A 26,981-nucleotide genomic window follows, 5' to 3' on the forward strand; every position below is an offset into this window, starting at 1 on the left:
TTTTTGCAAAGTTTTTTTTTATATTATCACTAACTATTTAATCTATTTCTAAAAATTTTAATATTTTCTTTAAATATTAAATATGCTTTAGCAAAAAATATTTATTTTTTAATAAAAACTATCTATGTTTTGTTTTTGTATTTTTTTTTTTTATAAAAAGTTTTGATAAAAGGAGCTTTCACTAAAACTGTTTTGGTTTCTTCCTCATTTTCTTTTGTTTCTTTCTGTACTTTAACATTTGGTATTTGTTGTTATTCTTTTTCTTAATTTCTTGATAATTTAGTTCTTTTTTTTAACATTTAAAATTTCATAAAATTTTTTGATAACATTTTATAACAAAATTTTCATTACTTTTTTTTTCATTTTAATTTATATATAGTATATGTATGTATGCATTATGTATAAAGAATATATAGTATGTAAATATAAATGTTTATTACATATAATTTTTTAGTATATATATATATTTTTTTTAAATTTTATATTTATAAAAAAATTATATTATTATTTAGTTTTCCTTTAAATATTAGTTAACAATATTGTTAAAATATTATTTATTATTTTTTATAAATTGGTTGTATCTTATAAAGTTTTTTTTTTTATTTCTTGTTTTTAAAAGTTTTACAAAAAATTATTTGAAATTTATTTTTCTTCTTTTTTTTGTATTTAATGAGATCATGTCCTATAACGCATAATTTCGCGTAAAGCATATAATAATTCAGCTTGATTTCGAGCTTCCATTACCATTAAATTGACGTGTACCTGTTACAAAAAAATACAAATCATATGTTAGTTTTATTATTAAAATTATTGGAAGTGTTTAAAACTTCCTACCTTTTCACTGTCCTGCAGTTCAACCATATGTTGTCATAATCTTTAGTGGTAATTCTTTCCGGAAAACAACAGGCAGTTTTTATGAACATCTTTAAAGAGCGATCCAATAACTAGAAAATAAACGGATGTAAAGAAGAGAATTATATTTTTACTTATACATTCATATATATATGTATCGTCTAACTAACTACTACTAATAACTAACTAACTAACTAACTAACTAACTACTAACTACTAACTAACTAACTAACTAACTAACTACTACTAACTAACTACTAACTAACTACTAACTAACTAACTACCTAACTAACTAACTAACTAACTAACTAACTAACTACTACTAACTAACTACTAACTAACTAACTAACTAACTAACTAACTAACTAACTTAACTAACTAACTAACTACTACTAACTAACTACTAACTACTACTAACTAACTAACTAACTAACTACAACTACCTAACTAACTAACTACTAACTAACTAACTAACTAACTAACTACTAACTAACTAACTACTACTAACTAACTAACTAACTAACTACTAACTAACTAACTAACTAACTAACTAACTAACTAACTAAAAAAAAAAACAAAAAATAACTAACTACTAACTAACTAACTAACTACTAACTAACTAACTAACTAACTAACTAACTAACTAACTAACTAACTAACTAACTACTAACTAACTAACTAACTAACTAACTAACTAACTAACTAACTAACGAACTAACTAACTACTAACTAACTAACTAACTAACTAACTAACTACTAACTAACTAACTAACTAACTAACTAACTAACTAACTAACTACTAACTAACTAACTAACTAACTAACTAACTAACTACTAACTAACTAAACTAACTAACTAACTAACTACTAACTATACTACTAACTAACTAACTAACTAACTAACGACTAACTAACTAACTAACTAACTAACTAACTAACTAACTAACTAACTAACTACTAACTAATAACTAACTAACTAACTAACTAACTAACTAACTAACTAACTAAACTAACTAACTAACTAACTAACTAACTAACTACTAACTAACGAACTAACTAACTACACTAACTACTAACTAACTACTAACTAACTAACTAACTAACTAACAACTAACTAACTAACTAACTAAAACTAACTAACTATACTAACTAACTAACTAACTAACTAACTACTAACTAACACTAACTAACTAACTAACTAACTCAGTTTTTTTTCTATAAACAGTATTCTCCATCGATCAAATTCCGTATAATAGTTTATTTTCTATATGTAACTTTCAGTATAACAGTTTTTGTTAATAAAATATTTCTTTACAACAGTTACATTACTTTTTTATGTATAACAGTTTTTTCTACATTACTTTCTATGACCATAGAACATATAATGTATAACAGTTATTTTCTACATGCCTTTCTATACAACAGTTTTTTCTAAAGATATCTTTCTTTTTTATGAATAATATCTCATCGAGTAAATTCCGAATAAAATCTGAATAACGATTTTTTATATTTTATGTATAACAGATTTGTTCAATAAAACATTTCTATATAACAGTTTTACTATAGAAAATTATCTGTATAAAAGTTTTTTTTTATAGATAATATTTTGTATAATTGTTTTTTCTATTTTGTGTATAAAATTTTTTTAATAAAAACTTTCTGCATAATTGTTTTTTTTGATTTGTCAAAAATATTATTTTTTTCTAAATTCTGTATAACAGATTAGAAAAAACTTAATAACGGTTTTTTTGTATAACACTTTTCTTTGTTAAAAGCTTTAAGCATAACAAATATAAAAAGTTTTCTGTATAAAAGTTGTCATCTATAAAAATACATTCTGTATAACAGTTTTTTATAGAAAGTTCTCAGTTTATCTTTAGCAAATTTTGTTTATGACAGTTTTCTATTCATACATTTTCATTAGAAACGTTATTTCTATTGAAAAAGTTTGTCTATAACACTTGCACCTGATCATCCTCTATCTTCTCTTTCGCTCCCACTCACCTGATTAACTTCACCATAATCGTAATCATCATGACGTATACCATAAATACATTGAATATAATTCCAAATGGCACGACGAAACTTAGATGTATCAACATTTTTAACACCAGCCATCGTGAAATATGTCAAATTATAAGCACAACGGAATTTCTGATCCAATAAAGTGCCAACATCTTCATATAAACTAAATCACAAAACAAACGTAAACAATTTTCCGATTAATCCTCTAATTCACTTCAACCCTGAAAAAATGAAACTTACCCATTAACTAAAGAATAACCATGATCATCCCACGAATAGTCTTGTATACGAAATGTATTTGGTATATTTTCAGCACCACGTCGAGCGAAGTCTTGATACGTAAAATTGGGATCTTCTATATAGTGAGAAATAACTGGTGGTATTTCCGCGGGTGCAACAGTGGATGCGGCAGGCAATTCAGCTGTTTGCATTTCAACATTTTTAAAACGATTACTAAGTTCGGCTTCACTGCATTCGTCTTGTTTTGGGAAAGAACTTTCATGCGTTCCATTAAAGCTTCAACGGTAACACTGGGTTGAGCTGGAAATAGGGAACAAAAAAATAATTCAATTCGTTATTGATAAGAAGTAATTGAATTGCCTCAGTACTTCGTCTACAAGTTTTAAGTTAATTTATTGTTTTTCTTATTTATTCTGAATATTTCTGCCAATCTGACTATAGTACTTAAGAAACATAATCACATTCTTTCTATTTTAAGAATTTACCATTTAATTTATTTACACCATTGACAGCATTTGCTGCTGCTGCATCACCTGTAAGAGGCATGCCAACAGCACCACCTCCACTACTGTGCGATACAGTAGCTGCAGCGGCAGCTACTGCAGCATTATTATTGCAATACACTTGATGATTATGATGATCCGTTGAATTATTGTTGTTGTTATTGTTTAATGTTATTTCACTTAATACAGTCTTTTGTGGTTGTTGTTGTTGCTGTTGCAGTGGCTGCTGTGCTGATAAATTTTCCACAGCCACAAATGGCTGCTGTTGTTGCATTGCTGCTGTGCCAGTGGGTGTTTGTGGGGCTGTTAATGTTGCGGGTGGTGTTTTCAATTTGGGACTAGATAAACCATCAAGTTTTTGTGTCAAACCGCAGGAGAACACAAATGATGATAAAGAATGAAAATGCGATAAAAGTACCATGGCATGTACAACTTCCGATAGAGACCAACTGTTTTTGCCTCTCGTAAGACTCTAGAATAAAAAGATAAAAATAGTTTTTAATGAAATGAATTTAATGAATTGGCTTTTTGGCGAATAATGAATTAAAAATCCTAAATTTAAAAATATTTACCAGAGAAATTTTTATGTATAATCGTTTTATATAGGAAAATTTTTGTTAACCAGACTATAGACTAGACAAGTCTATAATCTATAGTCTAGTCTGTAATCTAGTCTATAGTTTAGTCTATAGTCTAGTCTATAGTCTAGTCTATAGTCTAGTCTATAGTCTAGTCTATAGTCTAGTCTATAGTCTAGTCTATAGTCTAGTCTATAGTCTAGTCTATAGTCTAGTCTATAGTCTAGTCTATAGTCTAGTCTATAGTCTAGTCTATAGTCTAGTCTATAGTCTAGTCTATAGTCTAGTCTATAGTCTAGTCTATAGTCTAGTCTATAGTCTAGTCTATAGTCTAGTCTATAGTCTAGTCTATAGTCTAGTCTATAGTCTAGTCTATAGTCTAGTCTATAGTCTAGTCTATAGTCTAGTCTATAGTCTAGTCTATAGTCTAGTCTAGTCTAGTCTATAGTCTAGTCTATAGTCTAGTCTATAGTCTAGTCTATAGTCTAGTCTATAGTCTAGTCTATAGTCTAGTCTATAGTCTAGTCTATAGTCTAGTCTATAGTCTAGTCTATAGTCCAGTCTATAGTCTAGTCTATAGTCTAGTCTATAGTCTAGTCTATAGTCTAGTCTATAGTCTAGTCTATAGTCTAGTCTATAGTCTAGTCTATAGTCTAGTCTATAGTCTAGTCTATAGTCTAGTCTATAGTCTAGTCTATAGTCTAGTCTATAGTCTAGTCTATAGTCTAGTCTATAGTCTAGTCTATAGTCTAGTCTATAGTCTAGTCTATAGTCTAGTCTATAGTCTAGTCTATAGTCTAGTCTATAGTCTAGTCTATAGTCTAGTCTAAAGTCTAGTCTATAGTCTAGTCTATAGTCTAGTCTATAGTCTAGTCTATAGTCTAGTCTATAGTCTAGTCTATAGTCTAGTCTATAGTCTATTCTATAGTCTATTCTATAGTCTAGTCTATAGTCTAGTCTATAGTCTAGTCTATAGTCTAGTCTATAGTCTAGTCTATAGTCTAGTCTATAGTCTAGTCTATAGTCTAGTCTATAGTCTAGTCTATAGTCTAGTCTATAGTCTAGTCTATAGTCTAGTCTATAGTCTAGTCTATAGTCTAGTCTATAGTCTAGTCTATAGTCTAGTCTATAGTCTAGTCTATAGTCTAGTCTATAGTCTAGTCTATAGTCTAGTCTATAGTCTAGTCATAGTCAGTCTATAGTCTAGTCTATAGTCTAGTCTATAGTCTAGTCTATAGTCTAGTCTATAGTCTAGTCTATAGTCTAGTCTATAGTCTAGTCTATAGTCTAGTCTATAGTCTAGTCTATAGTCTAGTCTATAGTCTAGTCTATAGTCTAGTCTATAGTCTAGTCTATAGTCTAGTCTAGTCTATAGTCTAGTCTATAGTCTAGTCTATAGTCTAGTCTATAGTCTAGTCTATAGTCTAGTCTATAGTCTAGTCTATAGTCTAGTCTATAGTCTAGTCTATAGTCTAGTCTATAGTCTAGTCTAGTCTAGTCTATAGTCTAGTCTATAGTCTAGTCTATAGTCTAGTCTATAGTCTAGTCTATAGTCTAGTTCTATAGTCTAGTCTATAGTCTAGTCTATAGTCTAGTCTATAGTTCGTTATAGTCTAGTCTAAGTCTAGTCTATAGTCTAGTCTAGTCTATAGTCTAGTCTAGTCTATAGTCTAGTCTAGTCTATAGTCTAGTCTAGTCTATAGTCTAGTCTATAGTCTAGTCTATAGTCTAGTCTATAGTCTAGTCTATAGTCTAGTCTATAGTCTAGTCTATAGTCTAGTCTATAGTCTAGTCTATAGTCTAGTCTATAGTCTAGTCTATAGTCTAGTCTATAGTCTAGTCTATAGTCTAGTCTATAGTCTAGTCTAGTTCTATGTCTAGTCTATAGTCTAGCTATAGTTCTCGTTCTAGTCCTATTCATTAGTCTTAGTCTATAGTCTAAGTCTCTAGTTCATAGTCTATCGTCTAGTCATAGTTAGTCTATAGTTATTCTATAGTCTAGTTCTAGTCTAGTCTAGTTTAGTCTTAGTCTAGTCTAGTCCTAGTCTTAAGTCTTAGTAATAGTCTATCGTCTGTTATAGGTCTAGTCTATAGTCTTAGTCTATAGACTCTTTCTATAGTCTAGTCTATAGTTTCCGTCTATCGTCCTAGTCTATAGTCTAGTCTATAAGTCTAGTCTATAGTCTAGTCTATAGTTCTAGTCTATAGTCTTAGTCTATAGTCTAGTCTCTAGTCTAGTCTATCAGTCTAGTCCTATAAGTCTAGTCTATATTCTCGTCTATAGGTCTAGTCTATAGTTCTCGTCTATAGTCTAGCTTCTAGTTAGTTATCGTCTCGTCTATAGTCTCGTCTATAGTCTAGTCTATAGTCTAGTCTATAGTCTCGTCTATAGTCTAGTCTATAGTTTTCTTAGTCTATATAGTCTATGTCTATAGTCTAGTCTATAGTCCTAGTCTATAGTCTAGTCTATAGTCTAGTCTATAGTCTAGTCTATAGTCTAGTCTATAGTCTAGTCTATAGTCTAGTCTATAGTCTAGTCTATAGTCTAGTCTATAGTCTAGTCTATAGTCTAGTCTATAGTCTAGTCTATAGTCTAGTCTATAGTCTAGTCTATAGTCAAGTCTATAGTCTAGTCTATAGTCTAGTCTAGTCTAGTCTATAGTCTAGTCTATAGTCTAGTCTATAGTCTAGTCTATAGTCTAGTCTATAGTCTAGTCTATAGTCTAGTCTATAGTCTAGTCTATAGTCGAGTCTATAGTCTAGTCTATAGTCTAGTCTATAGTCTAGTCTATAGTCTAGTCTATAGTCTAGTCTATAGTCTAGTCTATAGTCTAGTCTATAGTCTAGTCTATAGTCTAGTCTATAGTCTAGTCTATAGTCTAGTCTATAGTCTAGTCTATAGTCTAGTCTATAGTCTAGTCTATAGTCTAGTCTATAGTCTAGTCTATAGTCTAGTCTATAGTCTAGTCTATAGTCTAGTCTATAGTCTAGTCTATAGTCTAGTCTATAGTCTAGTCTATAGTCTAGTCTATAGTCTAGTCTATAGTCTAGTCTATAGTCTAGTCTATAGTCTAGTCTATAGTCTAGTCTATAGTCTAGTCTATAGTCTAGTCTATAGTCTAGTCTATAGTCTAGTCTATAGTCTAGTCTATAGTCTAGTCTATAGTCTAGTCTATAGTCTAGTCTATAGTCTAGTCTATAGTCTAGTCTATAGTCTAGTCTATAGTCTAGTCTATAGTCTAGTCTATAGTCTAGTCTATAGTCTAGTCTATAGTCTAGTCTATAGTCTAGTCTATAGTCTAGTCTATAGTCTAGTCTATAGTCTAGTTATAGTCTAGTCTATAGTCTAGTCTATAGTCTAGTCTATAGTCTAGTCTATAGTCTAGTCTATAGTCTAGTCTATAGTCTAGTCTATAGTCTAGTCTATAGTCTAGTCTATAGTCTAGTCTATAGTCTAGTCTATAGTCTAGTCTATATAGTAGTCTATAGCCTAGTCTATAGTCTAGTCTATAGTCTAGTCTATAGTCTATTCTATAGTCTTATCTATAGTCTAGTCAATATTCTAGTCTTTAGTATAGTTTATAGTCTATATTCTAGTCTATAGTCTAGAGTCACTGCATTATAAACTAATGCAGGAAATTTATATAAAAAATTTTCTCAGTAAAATTATTTTATCATTTTACTCACCTCTATATGTTCCTTACGCAACAGCCACGGACGATGGGCTAAAATTTTATTGATTTCATATATGGCACGTAATTTGGGCGGTATAAAATCGAGACCATTTAACCATTCTGGATTACCACCTTGATTTATAAATTCTTTTTCATACATTTTCACCAAATAGGGACATTGATGGCGGGCTGCAGCCTATAAAATAAACAAAAAAAATAAAACGACATAAATTAATCTTCTACTCGTGTTATTATAAATTTGATTATAAATACCAAATACAAAAAACCAACAATTTAATGTTAAAAACCTTGAGAAAATAATTGTAATTGTAATAAATGTTGATCAACATAATGCTCATCATCATTTAGGAATGCAAATGACCTAAAGATGCCATGACTGAAGATGATGAAAAAAATATATATAAAAATCGTACAAAACAAGACAACAAATCGTAAACACATAATGATGCCAACTTTTAATTTCTTTGGGTTTTTTTGGTCTTCTGAAATATTTTTTCTTAATTTTTTTTTATTTTTTATTTGTTGCATGTGATAAAGAAAATAATAGAATCTTTGACTCATTTACGCAATTAAATAATGTGTAAATTACATGATAATTTATGAGCATAGAGGCTCATTATTATACGAGAACGAGAACATTGCTCTGATGATTATGATTCTTTTATTTAGCTGGGTCTTTGGTTGGCTGAATAAAATATCAGAAAAATATATTGTAATGTTTTATAGAAAAGTATACCAAATTTATTATTTAGTACAGTGATTCATAGAAATAAATATACATTTTAAAAATCTCTTTCAATTAGACCCAAAGTTTTTCAGAAAAAACAAGGTTTGTTTCCAAAAATTATTGTATATCTGACCTCACCGATTAAACGTTCTCAATCATACAATTTTGAACTTACAATTGTGAAGAATTTAATTATGTGTATAACTGTACTGAATTCATATTATACGATAACATTACTTGAGAAAATTGTATTTTTTTTACTATTTATTGCTACTTCCCAACAAAAATTCAGTATTTTCCGGGAAATGAAATTTCAGATATGAAATGATCGTCAATGGTATGAAGCTGAGATTTTGACAAAATTTAAATTTATTGTAATTCAATCACAGCGTCAGTTACGACGTAGCATTCTCAAGCCAGTTATGAGTGTTAAAGTAGTTTTCTGAAGTGATCCTTATATAGCGGGTAGGATCAATTATGCCCCAATCCTCACATAATTTGGTGGAGACTAAACACTAGGCTATTGACTAAACTTAAGGCTAAACTATAGACTAAACTATAAACTAGACTATAGACTAGACTGTAGATAGGACTATAGACTTAACTATAGACTAGACTATAGACTAGACTATAAACAAGACTATAGACTAGACTATAAACAAGAATATAGACTAGGACTATAGACCAGACTATAGACTAGACTATAGACTAGACTATAGACTAGACTATAGACTAGACTATAGACTAGACTATAGACTAGACTATAGACTAGACTATAGACTAGACTATAGACTAGACTATAGACTATAACTATAGACTAGATACTATAGACTAGACTATAGACTAGACTATAGACTAGACTATAGACTAGACTATAGACTAGACTATAGACTAGACTATAGACTAGACTATAGACTAGACTATAGACTAGACTATAGACTAGACTATAGACTAGACTATAGACTAGACTATAGACTAGACTATAGACTAGACTATAGACTAGACTATAGACTAGACTATAGACTAGACTATAGACTAGACTATAGACTAGACTATAGACTAGACTATAGACTAGACTATAGACTAGACTATAGGACTAGACTATAGACTAGGACTATAGGACTAGACTATAGACTAGACTATAGACTAGACTATAGACTATAGACTAGACTATAGACTAGACTATAGAGCTAGACTATAGACTAGACTATAGACTAGACTATAGACTAGACTATAGGACTAGACTATAGACTAGACTATAGACTAGACTATAGACTAGACTATAGACTAGACTATAGACTAGGACTATAGACTAGACTATAGACTAGACTATAGACTAGACTATAGACAGACTATAGACTAGACTATAGACTAGACTATAGACTAGACTATATGACTAGACTATAGACTAGACTATAGCTACTAGGACTATAGACTAACTATAGACTAGACTATAGACTAGACTATAGACTAGACTATAAGGACTAGACTTTAGACTAGACTATAGACAGACTATAGACTAGACTATAGACTAGACAATAGACTAGACTATAGACTAGACAATAGACTATACTATTGACTCTAGACCTATACATTATGGAAAAATACCAGTGACACTTGCTGCTTACTGCTTGATTTCTTTATTACTTTCAATATTTACAATTTTTCATTAAATAAGGAAATATTACAAATAATAAAGAGTAGATGGTATTTATGTGTGTCTAAAATGGCAACCGTACAGAAATTTAAAAAACTAAAGTAAATAATTTATAAATTTACATAATATAAAAATAAAATTTACATAATGAGAATTTACTACATCTTAGTAGAGAATTAGATTTATTAAATATTAACTATTAATTTACATAATGTCAATTAAAACTAACATTATGTAAATTAATTATTAACATTATGTAAATCTAATTATTTAATTAACAGTTATTGATTTAAAAAATATTCAGAATTTGTTATAATCTCTCCTGAGTTTAGACAATAATTTTGCGGCAATCGTTTAAATCCATATTCTGGCTATTAATTACATTTGGTTCCATGGTTTTGCAAAAAGTCGAACTAAATATTTGCGAAAATTTAGAGGAATTATCTTCATTCGATTTAACTTGCGGCAAAGTAGACAAAAGTATACGATGATAATTTTCTATAATTTTTGCAGCTACATCAGCAGTACCCTGTTCACTATATGTTATGGGTTCTTGTATAAAGTCTTTTATTTGCTTAGGACTCAAAACCCGATTCTTGGGTAAACGTGATAATTTCCAAGCCACATAGGTCACAACATCTGCTTGCTCGGTATCGATTAAAAATATAGTATTTGGACTATATTTCACCAGATTTGGTATAAGATTCTTCATAACATTAGTATATTGTTCTAAAGTATCTTTAATTGTGGTAGCTTTGGCAGTTTCCTTGCGATTTTGTATATCTTTAGTTAAAATGATCAAATCCGAATTACTTGTATCCTGAAAGTGTTTGGTGGCCTTTATGTGAGGACTACAGGAGAGCAACAAATTTGTTTTGGTATTCTCTTTGTTTGCCTGTAAATCCATTATACAAATCTGTTGACAAAGTTCACGATCTAAGCAATTTTTCGCCATTGGTAGACTAGTTTTCTCAGAGCCCACAATGGTGATTTTCTTATTACAGCTGGCTCTTAGCGGCTGTTCGTAGCGAAAAAAGCTTTGAGCTATCGAGCTTTTAAGTTCACCAATGGTATTTTTCAAAGCGGCATTCTTGGTCCTTGTTAAGGTGGTCAGTAATTGTTGGTGGGTCACCTGATATAAAGCCGAGGTCTTACGAAACATTTTTGATAAATTTTCTTTAAAAATATGAATGAAAATAAAAAATGAAAAAAGGGCGAGAAGACAAAGCGCGAAAAAGAGGGAGACGAGGGGTGGGGGAGAAGGGGCAAGAAGGAAAAAAGGGGAGGAGGGGGAGGAGGGAAAGGGGAGGGGCGAAAAAGGGGGGAGAAAGGGGACCCAGCCGAAGGGGCCAGAGGGGAAGGACAAGGGGGGAAGCAACGGAGGGAAGCGAACGAACGAACGAAACGAACGAACGAACGAACGAACGAACGAACGAACGAACGAACGAACGACGAACGAAACGAACGAACGAACGAACGAACGAACGAACGAACGAACGAACGAACGAACGAACGAACGAACGAACGAACTAACGAACGAACGAACGAACGAACGAACGAACGAAACGAACGAACGAACGAACGAACGAAACGAACGAACGAACGAACGAACGAAAACGAACGAACGAAACGAACGAACGAACGAACGAACGAAACGAACGAACGAACGAACGAACGAAAGAACGAACGAACGAACGAACGAACGAACGAACGAACTAACGAACGAACGAACGAAAGAACGAACGAACGAACGAACGAACGAGAACGAACGAACGAACGAAACGAACGAACGAAAACGAACGAACGAACGAACGAACGAACGAACGAACGAACGAACGAACGAAGAACGAACGAACGAACGAACGAAGAACGAACGAACGAACGAACGAAACGAAGAACGAACGAAACGAACGAACGAACGAACGAACGAACGAACGAACGAACGAACGAACGAACGAAACGAACGAACGAAACGAAACGAACGAACGAAGAACGAACGAACGAACGAACGAACGAAACGAAACGAACGAACGAAACGAACGAACGAACGAACGAACGAACGAACGAACGAACGAACGAACGAACGAACGAACGAACGAACGAACGAACGAACGAACGAAACGAACGAAGAACGAACAAACGAACGAACGAACGAACGAACGAACGAACGAACGAACGAACGAACGAACGAACGAACGAACGAACTAACGAACAACGAAACGAACGAACGAACGAAGAACGAACGAACGAACGAACGAAACGAACGAACGAACGAAACGAACGAAATAACTAACTAACGAACGAACTAACGAACTAACAAACTAACTAACTAACTAACGATAACTAACTAACTAACTAACAAACTAACTAACTAACTAACAACTAACTAACTAACTAACTAACTTAATATGGGCCCCTCCCATATAAAGAAAACATTACAATAGTACAGATTTACATAAAACAGTTGGAGTTCCTAAATTTTGTGGGATCCCATTAATTTTCTATTTGAATAATTAAGATATAGGAGGCGTGGCGCCTTCTAAATGAATTAAGCACAAAAGATCATATATGTAGGAAATTATTAAAGCTAAAATCCACTAATTTTGCGCAAACAACACTGAAATCCATTTGCATAATATATTGCCGAGTAAAGAATAAGGGGCGTGGCACCTCCCATATGTATTAAATACAAAAATGCGCTTAACCACTATAGCTGGAATCCTCAAATGTTGTACGAGCATCATGTTAATATGTATGTATATACAATTAAAAATTTCCTAAATACAAATACATTTTGAAATGGTGTAGTATTTGGCTACGATTGGAAAATTCAACTAAATCGCCCCCAATATTAAAACATGAATAATGATGTTTATGTTCCTTCTGTAACGTTTTGATTATAAGACAAATATGTTCTTCGGAAGAAAACTTTTTTTTTACATTTTGCTCATTATTCGAGTGTTAATGATGACGTTGAATTTTAATGTACATAAGTCAGTGATGGGCAACATTTTGCAATAAATTGGGAAAATTTCATTAGAATAAACATTTCTAAAAGAAATCAGTCATCAAGTTCATTTGTAATCGGAACGATTTCTTTTAGCACATGAACTGATAAATTCAGATGGATGTTCAAAGGGCCGGTACAGTTGTATACAAATTATTTTGGAAAATGTTAGCGTTTTTTTCAATCAATCAGACAAAAATAACCAAATTTTTACAGTAGAATTTCGATTACTATAAAATCAAATTCTTTAAAAGATCTGTATTTTAAATAAATTAAATTATTTTAAATTTGCTTTAGAACAAATAAAAAATTTCTAATATATATGTAAATGATGTGTGTGGAATTGTTTTTATTTCAGACTTTTTTCTTTTCAAATTCTGTGACAATTTGTAGCCAAACTGTCTCAGGTTATATTTTCTTTGCGAAAAACAAATTGAACAACATCTCAAGCAACAACCAATCACTCAATTCGCCACAATCGTATCTAATGGGAAATTCAAAGCCAAATTATTTAAATTGAAATGAAATAAAAAAGTCAAATCGAAAAAAAGTACTCTATAGTAAGTGACACAGTTCAAAAGAAAATCGTACAAAAAAAATCGAATAGTAAAACCAGATGCAGATGTTGAAAATTTTCTATGAAATAAAAATAAATTAAAAGAAAGAAAAAAAACTCACACAAAATAAAAATAAAATGTTAAAAATAAAATTTATTTTCAACCACAAACTGCCTTGGACTGCCTGCCAGTCAGGCCAAGAAGCAAACAAACAACAAATAAAAAAAAATAAAACAAAATGTTGCATGCAAACGTACCAAATACTTGCGCTGCCATTCGTTCCTACTTTTAGTCAATCGTCAAGTCCGTCACTTAAATATTCAATGGTCGCTGCCGGTCGCCCGAATACTATATAAATATGTGCATTCTCACATATCGTTTAAACTAGTCAGTCAGTTAGTCAAACTTATAGACCGACAAAATCGTCATTGGTTCAGCCCAGTGGTTAGATCGCTCACTAAGTAGTATTTGGTATTTAAACCTGCACTATAAGGAGTCATTGAACTGCAACATTGTATGAAAAATAATTATTTTTTTAAAGTATAATTCACTTGTAGAATGTAGTTCGAATTTCTGTGTTTGCTTAATTATTGCTAGAGAGGAATTTAAATTTATAACAGTTTAGTTTTTCCGAAGTGTGTGGCCACATTGAGCGTAATCGAATTCTTTATACCCATAACAGGTGTAATTTTTTGGGATTAAAAATGTGGTATTGTAAATTTTATTTAATGCTAGTGGTGCCCGGTCCGCGTTGCGTGCCCTTGATTGGACATGTGGACTCTTTACGTAAATATCTATCTATATATCCCTCAAATTTAAAAAAAGTCGGTTCTAGGGTTAAAACTTAACATGATCAGTCCTTATGACCCCTTTTATATATATTTTCGAAATTTTGTCCCATAGTTTCGTAGTTCTTAAGTTTGTCGAATGAATCAGCAACAACATTCGTCTATATATCTCATACTTTTCGATTTGACCGATTTTGTTTAAAATATATTTCATTTTCCTATGCTCTTTCATCCAGGTCTTATTATGCTTTCAAACAGTGGATGAGTGTCAGATCTGAGATGTCTTCAAATTGATTACAGTTGTTCAGTTAAACTTGGGCATTTCGGTGAAATAATTTTCAATGTAGATCCCCATGACCTACGAGTTAATATTCGTGCGTCTACGATCCTCTAACTCAAATCAATTCCACTTAACTTTTTGACACTTTGTGGAAAGACAGATTTCCGTCATCTATCAGCCTTTTTGGTTTAACTTAGCCGAAAGTCGTATTTTGGGTCCCTACGACTCTTTTATATAAATAATGTGGATCTTTGTAACAGACTTGTTAGTCTAAATCTTTCATCGGTTAATATCTTAAAGAGTCTAGTACTCGTGATTACCCTAAATAATGGCGATAGAACTCCACCCTGATAAATAATTCGGATCATTGTAACAGACTTGTTAGTCTAAATCATTCGTCGGTTAATATCTTAAGGCAACTCCACTATGAAATGGATATGAACGCCAGTTTGTTCGTTATTAAAACCATGTTAAACCATTCTCAAGAATTGATCTACCAGCGAGTCATGTGCCGTCGTCATCCTGCTACCGCGAGTACTAGAGTACACGGAAGTTAGTTTCCTTTTTTTAGCGGAGGAGGAAAGCAAAAGCAGGAGAAAGTTAAAGATGATGCTCCAGAATATCATATGGAGTCATGTACAAGACACTCAAAAGAGTAAATCAGACTTATCGTTAAGCTCTTCTGAGGCAAAGTAAATGCGATCTTTCGATGAGTTGAAGACTGATATCAAGAAAAAAATGCTATCTGTTATCTTTATTAATCTCTTTTAAAGCAGAGAAAATCCGAGAGTCCGATCTCTAGATGAGTTGAACCTTGAAATATACATAAAAAGATATAGAACTCCCTGTCCTCTAAGAATCCTACTCAGAATCCTTTGAGTTAGAAAGCGTCAACTAAACGAACTCGAACTTAAGGGCGCATAAAAAAGAGATCCTACCAATGCGAAAGAGGAAGCCAAGGAGGAAATGTAATGGGGCAATCTGAAGCGCACAACAGTCCCGATAGTGGCCTAGGTGTATTTCTTCGGATTTGATGTAGTATACATCCTCCTATCAACCTAATCTAACGGGGCAATCTATGCAATGCAAAATACGAGAAGATCAGTATGGTCAGGGGGCCAACAATAGCGGATCATGCAATTGCTGCACAACAGCACATGGAGCGTGTGAGATGCGAGTTTAGAGGCGGAAGGGTAATTAACATGAAGCTGACATTATCCCAATTCGCTTCCACCCTTAAGAACTCGGTGGAAAGCATTCCTTCTTCCGGAATCTTTAGGTGTATACTGGTATTTCTAAACAGCCGAAATACTAAACTAACCGTGGAGAAATGGGAACTCTTTTACAGAAAAGAGGACCCTGCAAGCAGACTTCTTGAGATGTATTAAGTTAAAGTTTGAAAAAAAAATCCTTTTTTGCCGCCACATTCGACACGTTATAGCAGCGTACAGTAGAATTTATTCATAGAAGTGTGAAAGTCCAATCAATTGGCCTCAAAATCAAAGGTTCCTTCTTTGAGATATTCCAGTCAAAAGTTTGAAAAACTATGGAGAATTCAATGCAGCTCAAGCGATTCTGAATTAGACATAATTTCAAAATTTTATTGAATTTTAAAGTAGTTTCAGAATGAGAGTTAGGTTATGTTAATAAGGAGAATGTATATTTCAGATATATATCCGAAAAAAAATACATCTAGGGGGCCTGCTGTGCACTCGTCGATCTATGAAAAGAATTTTTGTTCAATGTTCAAAACTCTGTTTCCTTGGAATTTTCCAAAAAGTGCTCTTGAAAGATGTATTATCATGGATCACAAGATATTTGGATCTCTTATTGATGACAATCAAAAGTAAATAATTTCGGAAATTCAGCCATTTTTCTTAACCTTATTTCACCATTAAAAGTATCAAACATTTTCATAACTCCAAAGAATATTTGTGGAAAACTTTTAAAAATGTTATATTAGGATTCCTTCCCTTATTATATGCATATTTAACTAGTTTTATTTATTATTAGGCTTGTAATTCTAGACGGTCTATGCCTCTGTCTACTTACATCTAGAGCTTTTTATTCCATTTTGTTTTTTGTACACATTATAAATATATTATAAATTTTACTGCGGTTGTTGTTGTTAAAGTTTAATTATTTATTGTTGTGTTTGTTCAAAAAATGTTGCTGCAATTATTTGTTAATTAATACGTGTGAGTTGTTAAGTGCAACACTTGTTTAGTATTTTGATTTAATTAATTATCGCCATTTTTTTTTGTTTGTTTGTAGTTTTTATGACTTTTTTTTGCAAATTTAATTCCTAAAAAAGTTGTACAGTAATTGGGACAATATTTACATAGTTATTATTATTGTTTTATTAATAGTATTGTTATTTTTGTTAGAAATAATTTGCATTGTATTTATTCCATTCAACAAAAAACAAACTTTCTTTCAATATTAGATGTTAAAATTTGAGACTATAATACTTTACATTATTCTATGTAAAGGGTCGAGCATATTATGAATCTGTTTAAACATTAGATTAAGTTATGAACTCGGTTTCTAGCACTTGACGTTTAAATGCATCGATATATGGACCATATATTAACTAGCAGTTGACGATATATGGGCAATATTTATTTGTTATTGAAATCCATAATTACGATCAATTTAACTTGATCACGAATTCGTTCTGTATTGTCATAAACATAAACAATTAATTAATTTTTTTAATAAAATATTTTTTTGTAAACATTTTTATTGCAGCTGCTAGATATTTTTATTTGTTTATTTTTCGAAAATCTCATTCATATAAACAAAAAATATATATAGTATTCGCATATTTAATTAATGAATTGCAAATTTTTAAATAATTTTTATTGCTATAAAATTATTTAGTCTAAAACATTTATTGTTGTTGTTGATATAATTATGTAGCAATTTTATTTTTTAAAGTGAATATACTTAGCTAAAATATAAACAATATTTCTATTCATTCTATTTTACTAATAATTTTTTTTAAAACTATAATTTCAGTTTTTGTTCGTGACTTTGCTTTCTGAGAGTTTTGGATGGAATATGAATTGATGCGTTATGTAATTGTTCCCACTTTTAGGAGTTGGGTAGTGATGTAGTGTGCAAGAGATAACTACCCGGAAGGGAATTTGCAAAATGGGACGAGTAGCGAACTAACAACGGAACTAACGGAAACTGAACGAACGAACGAACGAACGAACGAACGAACGAACGAACTAACGAACGAACGAACGAACGAACGAACGAACCAACGAAACGAACGAAACGAACGAACGAACGAACGAACGAACGAACGAACGAACGAAGAACGAACGAACGAAACGAACGAGACGAACGAACGAACGAACGAACGAACGAACGAACGAACGAACGAACGAACGAAGAACGAACGAACGAACGAAACGAAAGAACGAACGAACGAACGAACGAAGAACGAACGAACAACGAACGAAGAACGAACGAACGAACGAACGAACGAAACGAACGAACGAACGAACGAAACGAACGAAACGAACGAACGAACGAACGAACGAAACGAACGAACGAACGAACGAACGAACGAACAACGAAGAACGAACGAACGAACGAACGAACGAACGAAACGAACGAACGAAACGAACGAACGAACGAACGAACGAACGAACGAACGAACGAACTAACAACGAAACGAACGAACAACGAACGACGAACGAACGAAACGAAAGAACGAACGAACGAACGAACGAACGAACGAACGAACGAACGAACGAACGAACGAACGAACGAACGAACGAAAGAACGAACGAACGAACGAACGAACGAACGAACCGAACAACGAACGAAACGACGAACGAACGAACGAACGAACGAACGAACGAAACGAAAGAACGAACGAAAGAACGAACGAAACGAACGAACGAACGAACGAAAGAACGAACGAACGAAACGCCGAACGAACGAACGAACGAACGAACGAAACGAACGAACCGAACAACGAACGAACGAAACGAAACGAACGAACGAAACGAACGAACGAACGAACGAACGTAACAACGAACGAACGAACTAACGAACGAAACGAACGAACGAACGAACGAAGCAACGAACGAACGAACGAACGAACGAACGAACGAACGAACGAACGAACGAACGAGAACGAACGAAACGAACGAACGAACGAACGAACGAACGAACGAACGAACGAACGAACGAACGAAACGAACGAACGAACGAACGAACGAACGAACGAACGAACGAACAACGAACGAACGAACGAACGAACGAACGAACAACGAACGAACGAACGAACAACGAACGAACGAAACGAACGAACGAACGAACGAACGAACGAACGAAGAACGAACGAACGAACGAACGAACGAACGAACGAACGAAACGAACGAACGAACGAACGAACGAAGAAACACGAACGAACTAACGAACGACGAATAACGAACGAAAGAACGAAACGAACAAAACGAACGAAGAACGAACGAACGAACGAACGAAACGAAAACGAACGAACGAACGAACGAACGAACGAACGAACTAACGAACTAACTAACGAACGAACGAAACGAACTAACGAACGAACTAACTAACGAACTAACGAACGAACTAACTAACGAAACTAACTAACTAACTAACAACGAAACTAACTAACTAACTAACTAACTAACTAACTAACTAACTAACTAACTAACTAACTAACTAACTAACTAACTAACTAACTAACTAACTAACTATCTAATCTCTTGTCATAGTAGTTCCGTTGAGAAAGAACAGGTGTCATGAGTAAGCTCAATCTAACCCCCACAAGGAAAAACCTTATATGTCGCTCAACTACACCACTGAGATGGCTCTGTTGATACGACAACAGCACCTAGGGGACGTAATTGGTAGTCCGAAACACGGATCATTTTAATAGATAAGACTTATTTCAGTCGCCACAGAGACCCACTGTGATAAGTTGAGCATGTTTTAGAGTAAACTCTAACACACTCAACCATGAAGGAAATCGTCGATAAATTAAAGAAAGGGCAGTGACGACCTTGCACCACAACTCCTCCTCCGTCTTGCTAAACCATTATTTAGCACATCATAAGTCAGCAATCACTCCATCCGTCAAATCCATCAATTACACCATCCGATCTATAGAATCAGAGTAAATATCAAAAAGCACCAGAAAAACTCCACTTCGTATACCCAATCTTTGCATTATCAGCTCAATTCCAACATTTTGTTAATCCACAGTCATGCTCTGTAGTTTGTATCGCTTCTAGCATCTTTTAACCAAGCACCCCCTTCCCGCGAATTTGGGTTTAAACCACAGCCACTACGTGGATCCCGATTGAACCTTAACCAACTGACCAGCCAGGACAAGTCCTGTGGGCAAAAAAATTTTACTACACTAATGTGTTCCGTTTGAGAGGTAATCCTACTAAGAAGTAGTGGTCCACTAGACACCCTAATGTTCAAAAGTATTTAAAATCCAGATTTCCTAAATTTGGTAAATTTGCACACTTTTTTTTTTTTAAATACATTTTTTTTATTTCTAAAAAAGGGGGACAAATTCTGGCTGGTTTTCGTGGGTGTATACTATTATAGAATTAAAACAAATAACACAGCTTACTTATTGCTAAAAGCGTTTTAAACTTATTCAAAGCACGTACAATTTTTGCTAAAATAAAAAACAATTTGTTTAATTATATGTATTTATTATAGACTATAGACTATAATAAATCAGAATATTCAATGGAAAATAATGATAATTATGAATTAAATCTTAAATTATACAGACTGACAAATTTGAGCCTGAGATCAGAGTACCTATACCTATTTTGAAATCGAACTTTTTTCACTTTTAATGAAGATAATTTTGAGGTTATGTGATCAATGTTGTAAACATTATATTAGTTTTCTTTAAAGGACTTTTTATGGTTCAAATGTGGCTTGATTTTCGTGATATAATAATTTCTGAAGGCATAAGATTACTTTAAGCAAAATTTTATATTGATATGAAACTTTATTCCGGGAAAACTTTCGTGTGGCATTAAGTTAAATCGTAGACAGACCAGTTTCAATATCAATGATTTTGAAATATTTTAACTTAATAGGAAGCAGTCATAAGTTTATTCTCCAATAAATGGAATTCATATTCATTTATTTTAATAATTAATAAATTTTAAACATTATCGCTTGTATTTATAAAAAAATCTTATTTTGCTTTTAATGTAGAGCCCTGCATGAGTAACGCTATTTGCTACACACAATGAGTGACTCATTGCTTTGCACTCAACTCATTGTTTGTTTAGAATAGCATTTACAAAGTTTTGTTATACTCAAACGTTGTGAGTACTATCAAGTGAATGTGCAACTACATTCAAATCGAGCGAGTAAACAATTTGTTTATGTTAAAACAATACAAAATAGATTGTTTGAATCGAATGAATCGATTCAAACTTTTTCTTGAATAAATGGTGAAAATTTTGAATGCTGTTAAAACTAGTTCCTGTGGCCCGAATTCGCTGAAATTTGGTAGTCTTGAGTACAATTGATGACAAGATAATATTATGTTCGAATATTCGAAATTAAGTTCGAAAATTCGAAGTTATGTTCGAAAAATTTTTTATGCTTTTAAATTATTCTTTGAGTCCAAAAAACTAAAAAAAAATTTTGAAAATTCGAACTCATGTTCGAAAAAATTTAAAGCTGATAAAACCAGTTTCCGTGGACCAAATTGGCTGAAATTTGGCAGTGATAAGTACAGTTGATGACGCTACTATATTATCTTCGACTATTCGAAATTAAGTTCGAAAATTCGAAGTAATATTCAAAAATCTGTTAATTTGTCGAACTTAAAAATTGTTTTGCTTTCACTCGATTCACTCACTGTATACTACTTGAATTGAATCACACAAACACTCTCATTACTTGTTTCGTTTGAATTGAGTATTGACTAACATTCCTTATTTTCAAATATACTATTCATTTCATTCATAAAACAATGAGTGAGTCAAACACAGTGTTTGAAAAAAATCAAATGTTTTAATTTATTATTTAAGTCACTCATGCAGGGCTCTATTTTAATGCACTCAATAGTTAAAGCACACTTTAGCCTTAAAAACCATTAATAAAATTGTGATATTCATAAACAAATAATAAACGTATATTAACTATTGTGCTGATTTATGTTTAAGTTGGCAGCACTGTACAATATGGCTGTCATTTTATGTGTTAGTGTTGCGTACAATTAGGATAAAATATTCGTTGATTCGCTTTTCTTAATTTCATATTTTTGTTTATAATAGATTTTTGACAATAAAAACAAACTTTTAAGAAAAATAAATATATATATGGCTTTAATAAATGTCTATTTATTTCTGATGTATAAATATAACATATAATTTCTAATTATTATTAAAAGTATCCGAATAACGGATATTTTGCGACAAAATATACATCACTATGACACATTTTCTTATTTTTACTTATTTTCCTTGTAATTTTTGATAAATTTTTGCAAATATTGATAAATTTCTTTGATATTTGACTAATTTTAATGCCGGCGAATATATTTTGCATTAGTATAACACTAATCAATATAATTTACATGGTTAATTACTTTATGGCATTATATTTAATCAACAAACTTTGAAAAAGCCAAAATAAATGATTTTGTCCATCATTTGGTGGACAGACGGGCACTTCCAAATTGCCTAAAAATAGTGCTGGACAATTGGAATATTGTCAAATATTCATGCATTAATCCAATAATGCCTAGATTTGAGTTTTTTCCTCAAAATATAATCGTTTAAAGATTTTCTGGGATTTTATTTACAAATTTGTAAACGTTAAAATTAGAATTTTTAGATTTTATTTTAAAAGAAACCATAATTAGTTTTCGCAATCAACCTAAAATTACCGGAAAAATCTTTATCTGAGAAAAAAATTGTTAAAAAACAAATTTATGTTGGCTTAAAGAAGGGTCGAGCCTACAATAAAATTCTTCTAATTGTCAATGGTTTATTGAAGGTGTTTTAAGCTATTTCACGTTTATAAATACGATTTTCCTGAATTTTGCCTAAAATTGTTTAATAAACCTAAAATAAGTTTTCATAAATACAGCCGTATTTCTTTAGAATTATTATTCTAAACAGACAATTATTTCTCTAGCTAGCCTATTAAAGTGTTATAAACGTTTATTATTGTATTATTTTGTAAAAAAAATATAAATATTACAATAAACTTAAACAATTTATAATTATTTATTTAATAAGTATGCCAGTAAGCAAGTAATTAATTAATTAAGGCGTCATCAAGTTTAGTCGGTTCAGTTTTTTTTTGTATTTTATTTTATAATGATGTTATTGTCGTCAACAACGTTAGTAATGATGATCATGATGATGGTGGTGATGACCTTAAACAGCCAACGCCTTCAATTAATAGTCCGAGTAGTTGAAAATATATAAATGTGAGTGCAAAATGCAGTGATAATATTTTCACAAGACAAAAAAAATTACATGCATTTAATATGCAAACAAACAAACAAACAAACAAACAAATAAATAAATATTGAACAAACAACTGAAATGTAAACAATTATTTCAAACAAAGACCTCAATTTATTACAACACGTGTAGTATTATTGCTGTTATTGTTGTTGTTGTATTCGAGGCAGGGTACAAGTAGTGAATGTATTATTGTTTACAAATAATTAGTTTTATGTCCATCACATCATCACCAGTAATCATCACCAGTAATCGACCAACCAACCCGACCACACTTTAAAATGGAAAGTGAGGGCGCAAATGATCCGTATGGTGTTTTATTATTTTGATGAAATATTGGGATCTTTTTTATTATTGGCAATACAGAATTAAAAGGCGCAGTTCTATCAGATTTTCTGCTGATCAGAAATTTGGAAAACAAAGGCCGATAAATAGTAATTTCTAAGCTGTTGGTAGGTTAACGAGACAATTGACTCATAGGACATTGGGACCATGAGCTGGTCTCCAAGGTTTCAGTAAACTCCATGGATTCTTCTACGCCCGCATTACGACAACTCCTAGATAAGTCATTAAGTGGGATATTTGGTCTACTAACGTACGTTGGCAGAATGGCTACAAACGATTGATATTACACCCGCAAAAGCATCAAGAATTCTGCGACCTAATGTCTAATTGATTTACATCAAAGAGAGGAACACCAAATATTGTGTTGATTTCCTCTTCGTGTAGGAGAGAGCAAGTTATTATCTTTATTACTCCCAGATACATCTGAATCATCTGATACCAGGGTAGCTCTATGTTCGAATGGTTTGCCATCTCATTAAGAGATACCCGACATTCCAGAACCAGTTTGGATATCGTGTAGACAGCAGATAAATATCAAATAGCAAGTCTACAAATTTGAACATTCGGATATTCTCTGATACCTCATCAAGTTTGACGCCGTTTTAAAGTCGAGCCGATTGAGTCAATTTTGCAGAGTATATATATACTGCAGAGTATATATATATAGTATGACCTCTCACTTCTCATGATCATCAAACCGCTGCTAAAATCTCTGCTCACACACTCATACAATTCTAACTGGAGATTTCTATGGAAAAGATATGACTTGTCTTTTGTCAGTATATCGGAAGACGGAGAGCTTTTTTCTTCTTTAGTTTGTTGTCAAGGTTCAGTTCCTCTTTGTCTCAGAGAATGAGAGACAAATATCTTGTGGGGCTTTGATTTGATTTGGCCGACGTGCTCACCTTCACAATATCGTACTTGCCTTTGTGTTCCTCCTCGTAAATCTATGATTGAAGATTTCTTTGGAAATGCTATGTCTGGGCTGTATTAGTATATTGTATGTCTTTTTTTCTTCAGCTTCAGCTGCTAGCTACTCGAGACATCGCGATCTATTTTTCAATATCTTTATTTAAAGTAACCTAGCCCAGGCCAAAATCGGTTATAAATTTCTTTTTTGTTTTAAGAGGTTAATAGACAATCCGATATATCCTTTGGATTGACCTGGGATTGACCTAATTTGATCTTTTGCAACATCTCCTTCAATTTTCTACTTTGAGTCCTCTGCTTTTCTTGTTGGGATTATCAGAGGATTCAGAGTCGGAACCCTCAGAGGAATTTAAAGGTTTGGAATGCTTAGAGTGTTATCTCCGAGTACATCCATGACATTCAGCTCCGTCCGCCACGGGCAACTGGTTATTTAGATCTTTAATTGTTATTTGATCTTTCCATTGATTGCTTTGTATCCGATATATCCTTCCGATTATACCAATATGATTGCTTGTTAGATCCTATATTGTTATTAGATCTTTCCATTGATTGTTTTGTTTTGTAGAGAAACATTCCCATAGTCATTTATGGTCCGCGTGAACTACATAAATCGCGAAGATGGTGGGCATTCTCTACTCCCTCCCCTTAGGAGAAATCATAAGTGGAGGAGTACAGATTATGGCGACGCACTCGGTAAGTGGTTTAAGAGGAATATTTCGTTTAAGTTTAATTGATCACAGAAAAATTTACTGATAAATCTTTTTATATATATATCACAAAATCGGTGGACCAATTAGACATAATAGTTTCAGTAGTGTTTATATAAGATTTGAATATAATAAACTTATTTTTTAAACAGATATAAATCAATTAAAAAAACAGCAAAAATACTTACAATTATGGCCAAATAATAACGATAATCATATGGCAAAGGACCATCGCCATTCATAATAAAATTTTGAGTTCTTAAAAAATGATCCAAAAAACGTGGATGATAACCGATCACCTGCGTTACTTGATCTAATTCGAGATCATCCATATTGTATTCACGAACCGAACACTGAAAGAAAAGAAAATAATTATAAAAATCTGAATAAACAGTTATATATTATAAGTTATAATTTATAAAGTATAACTCTTTCCTTTACATTACTGTACTTATAACTAAATGTTTTTTTAAGATTTAAAAAAATATAAAAACAAATGGCTGACATTACAAAACCACTAAAATCAACATGTTTTTGTATTTTCTTACATTTAAGGCCAAGTTTGGTTTATAATTTCTTTTGAAAATATATTAAATTACTTGTCATTTGTTATTGTTAATTGTAATAACTACAAAATTATAATAAGTTTAGAATAAATAGAAAAGAAAATTACATTCTAAAGTCACCACAAAGCAAAGTGCAAAAAAAAAAGTATTGTGTGTTTGAAACTTAAAACGTTTAATGGAAAAGTTATAATTTGCAGCTTACAGCTACAATTGCAGCAGCTGGCGGCAAGACACAGTATTTAATATTTCACTACCAAACCCAGCAAGTGAAAATTTTACTCTAAAGTCAGCTTGTTTTACATTATTGGTCTTACCAAAAAAAAAAAAAAAAAACACACACACAATGACAATTTAAATTCCATTTGATTGCTCAAAACAAACAAACAAAATAGCAAATAAACAATTTTAAATAAAAAAATTAAAAAAAAAAAAAACTATTTAAACAAACATACATTTTTAACCAAATAAGAAGAAAACAACTCATTTTATATGGAAGAACTTTGTACTGGTACAATAAACCGCCTGTAAAACACTGAAACGTAACAAACTATGTATGAAAAAAAAAAAAAAAAAAACCGAAACAATTATAGTCGTAACACTGTGCCCCGGGATGGGTTGTGATGTGACACGATGTGTTTGTTCATGTTTATTCAAAAATGGTCTTATGGCACACGTACGTGTTTTGTATTTCAGTTTTTTTGCGCTATTTGTCAGAAAATTAAAAAAAAAATAAACATTAATGTTTATACCACGGCGACTTGTTAAATAAAGAAAAAAATGTGTATTTGTTAATTTGTTACAACAAAATACACTTAATTGTATATAAATGAATAAATACATACTTATATATAATTATATAGATAATATACCTAAACGTATTAAATTGCAAAAACAAAGAAATTTTATCCTATTGAAGACGTGTTGAAATGGGGATATTTATCAATAAGTTAAGATATCATTATTGTCGTACTAGGTGTACGACCTTTGATTAAAATTATTAAATTTTGATTACACC

The 26,981-nt window shown here is 32.0% G+C and overlaps 1 protein-coding gene across 1 annotated transcript in view; it reads right to left on the minus strand.

Moving 5' to 3' along the window:
- Nucleotides 1-590: 590 nt before the first annotated feature.
- LOC119609746 (sestrin homolog) overlaps nt 591-26,981 on the minus strand; it is an 84,499-nt gene continuing 58,108 nt past the window's right edge. Inside the window, 9 exon segments of the mRNA XM_037964650.1 lie at nt 591-762; nt 835-860; nt 863-944; nt 2,856-3,039; nt 3,117-3,363; nt 3,366-3,416; nt 3,602-4,091; nt 7,885-8,067; nt 25,589-25,753. Of these exon segments, the coding sequence (XP_037820578.1) occupies nt 676-762; nt 835-860; nt 863-944; nt 2,856-3,039; nt 3,117-3,363; nt 3,366-3,416; nt 3,602-4,091; nt 7,885-8,067; nt 25,589-25,753 (1,515 nt within the window). The 3' untranslated portion in view covers nt 591-675.

This window comes from Lucilia sericata, unplaced genomic scaffold (genome assembly GCF_015586225.1).
Source record: "Lucilia sericata isolate MDLA Ls3-8-SP2 unplaced genomic scaffold, ASM1558622v1 Contig001053F_arrow, whole genome shotgun sequence".
In the NCBI taxonomy this organism is placed as follows: domain Eukaryota; kingdom Metazoa; phylum Arthropoda; class Insecta; order Diptera; family Calliphoridae; genus Lucilia; species Lucilia sericata.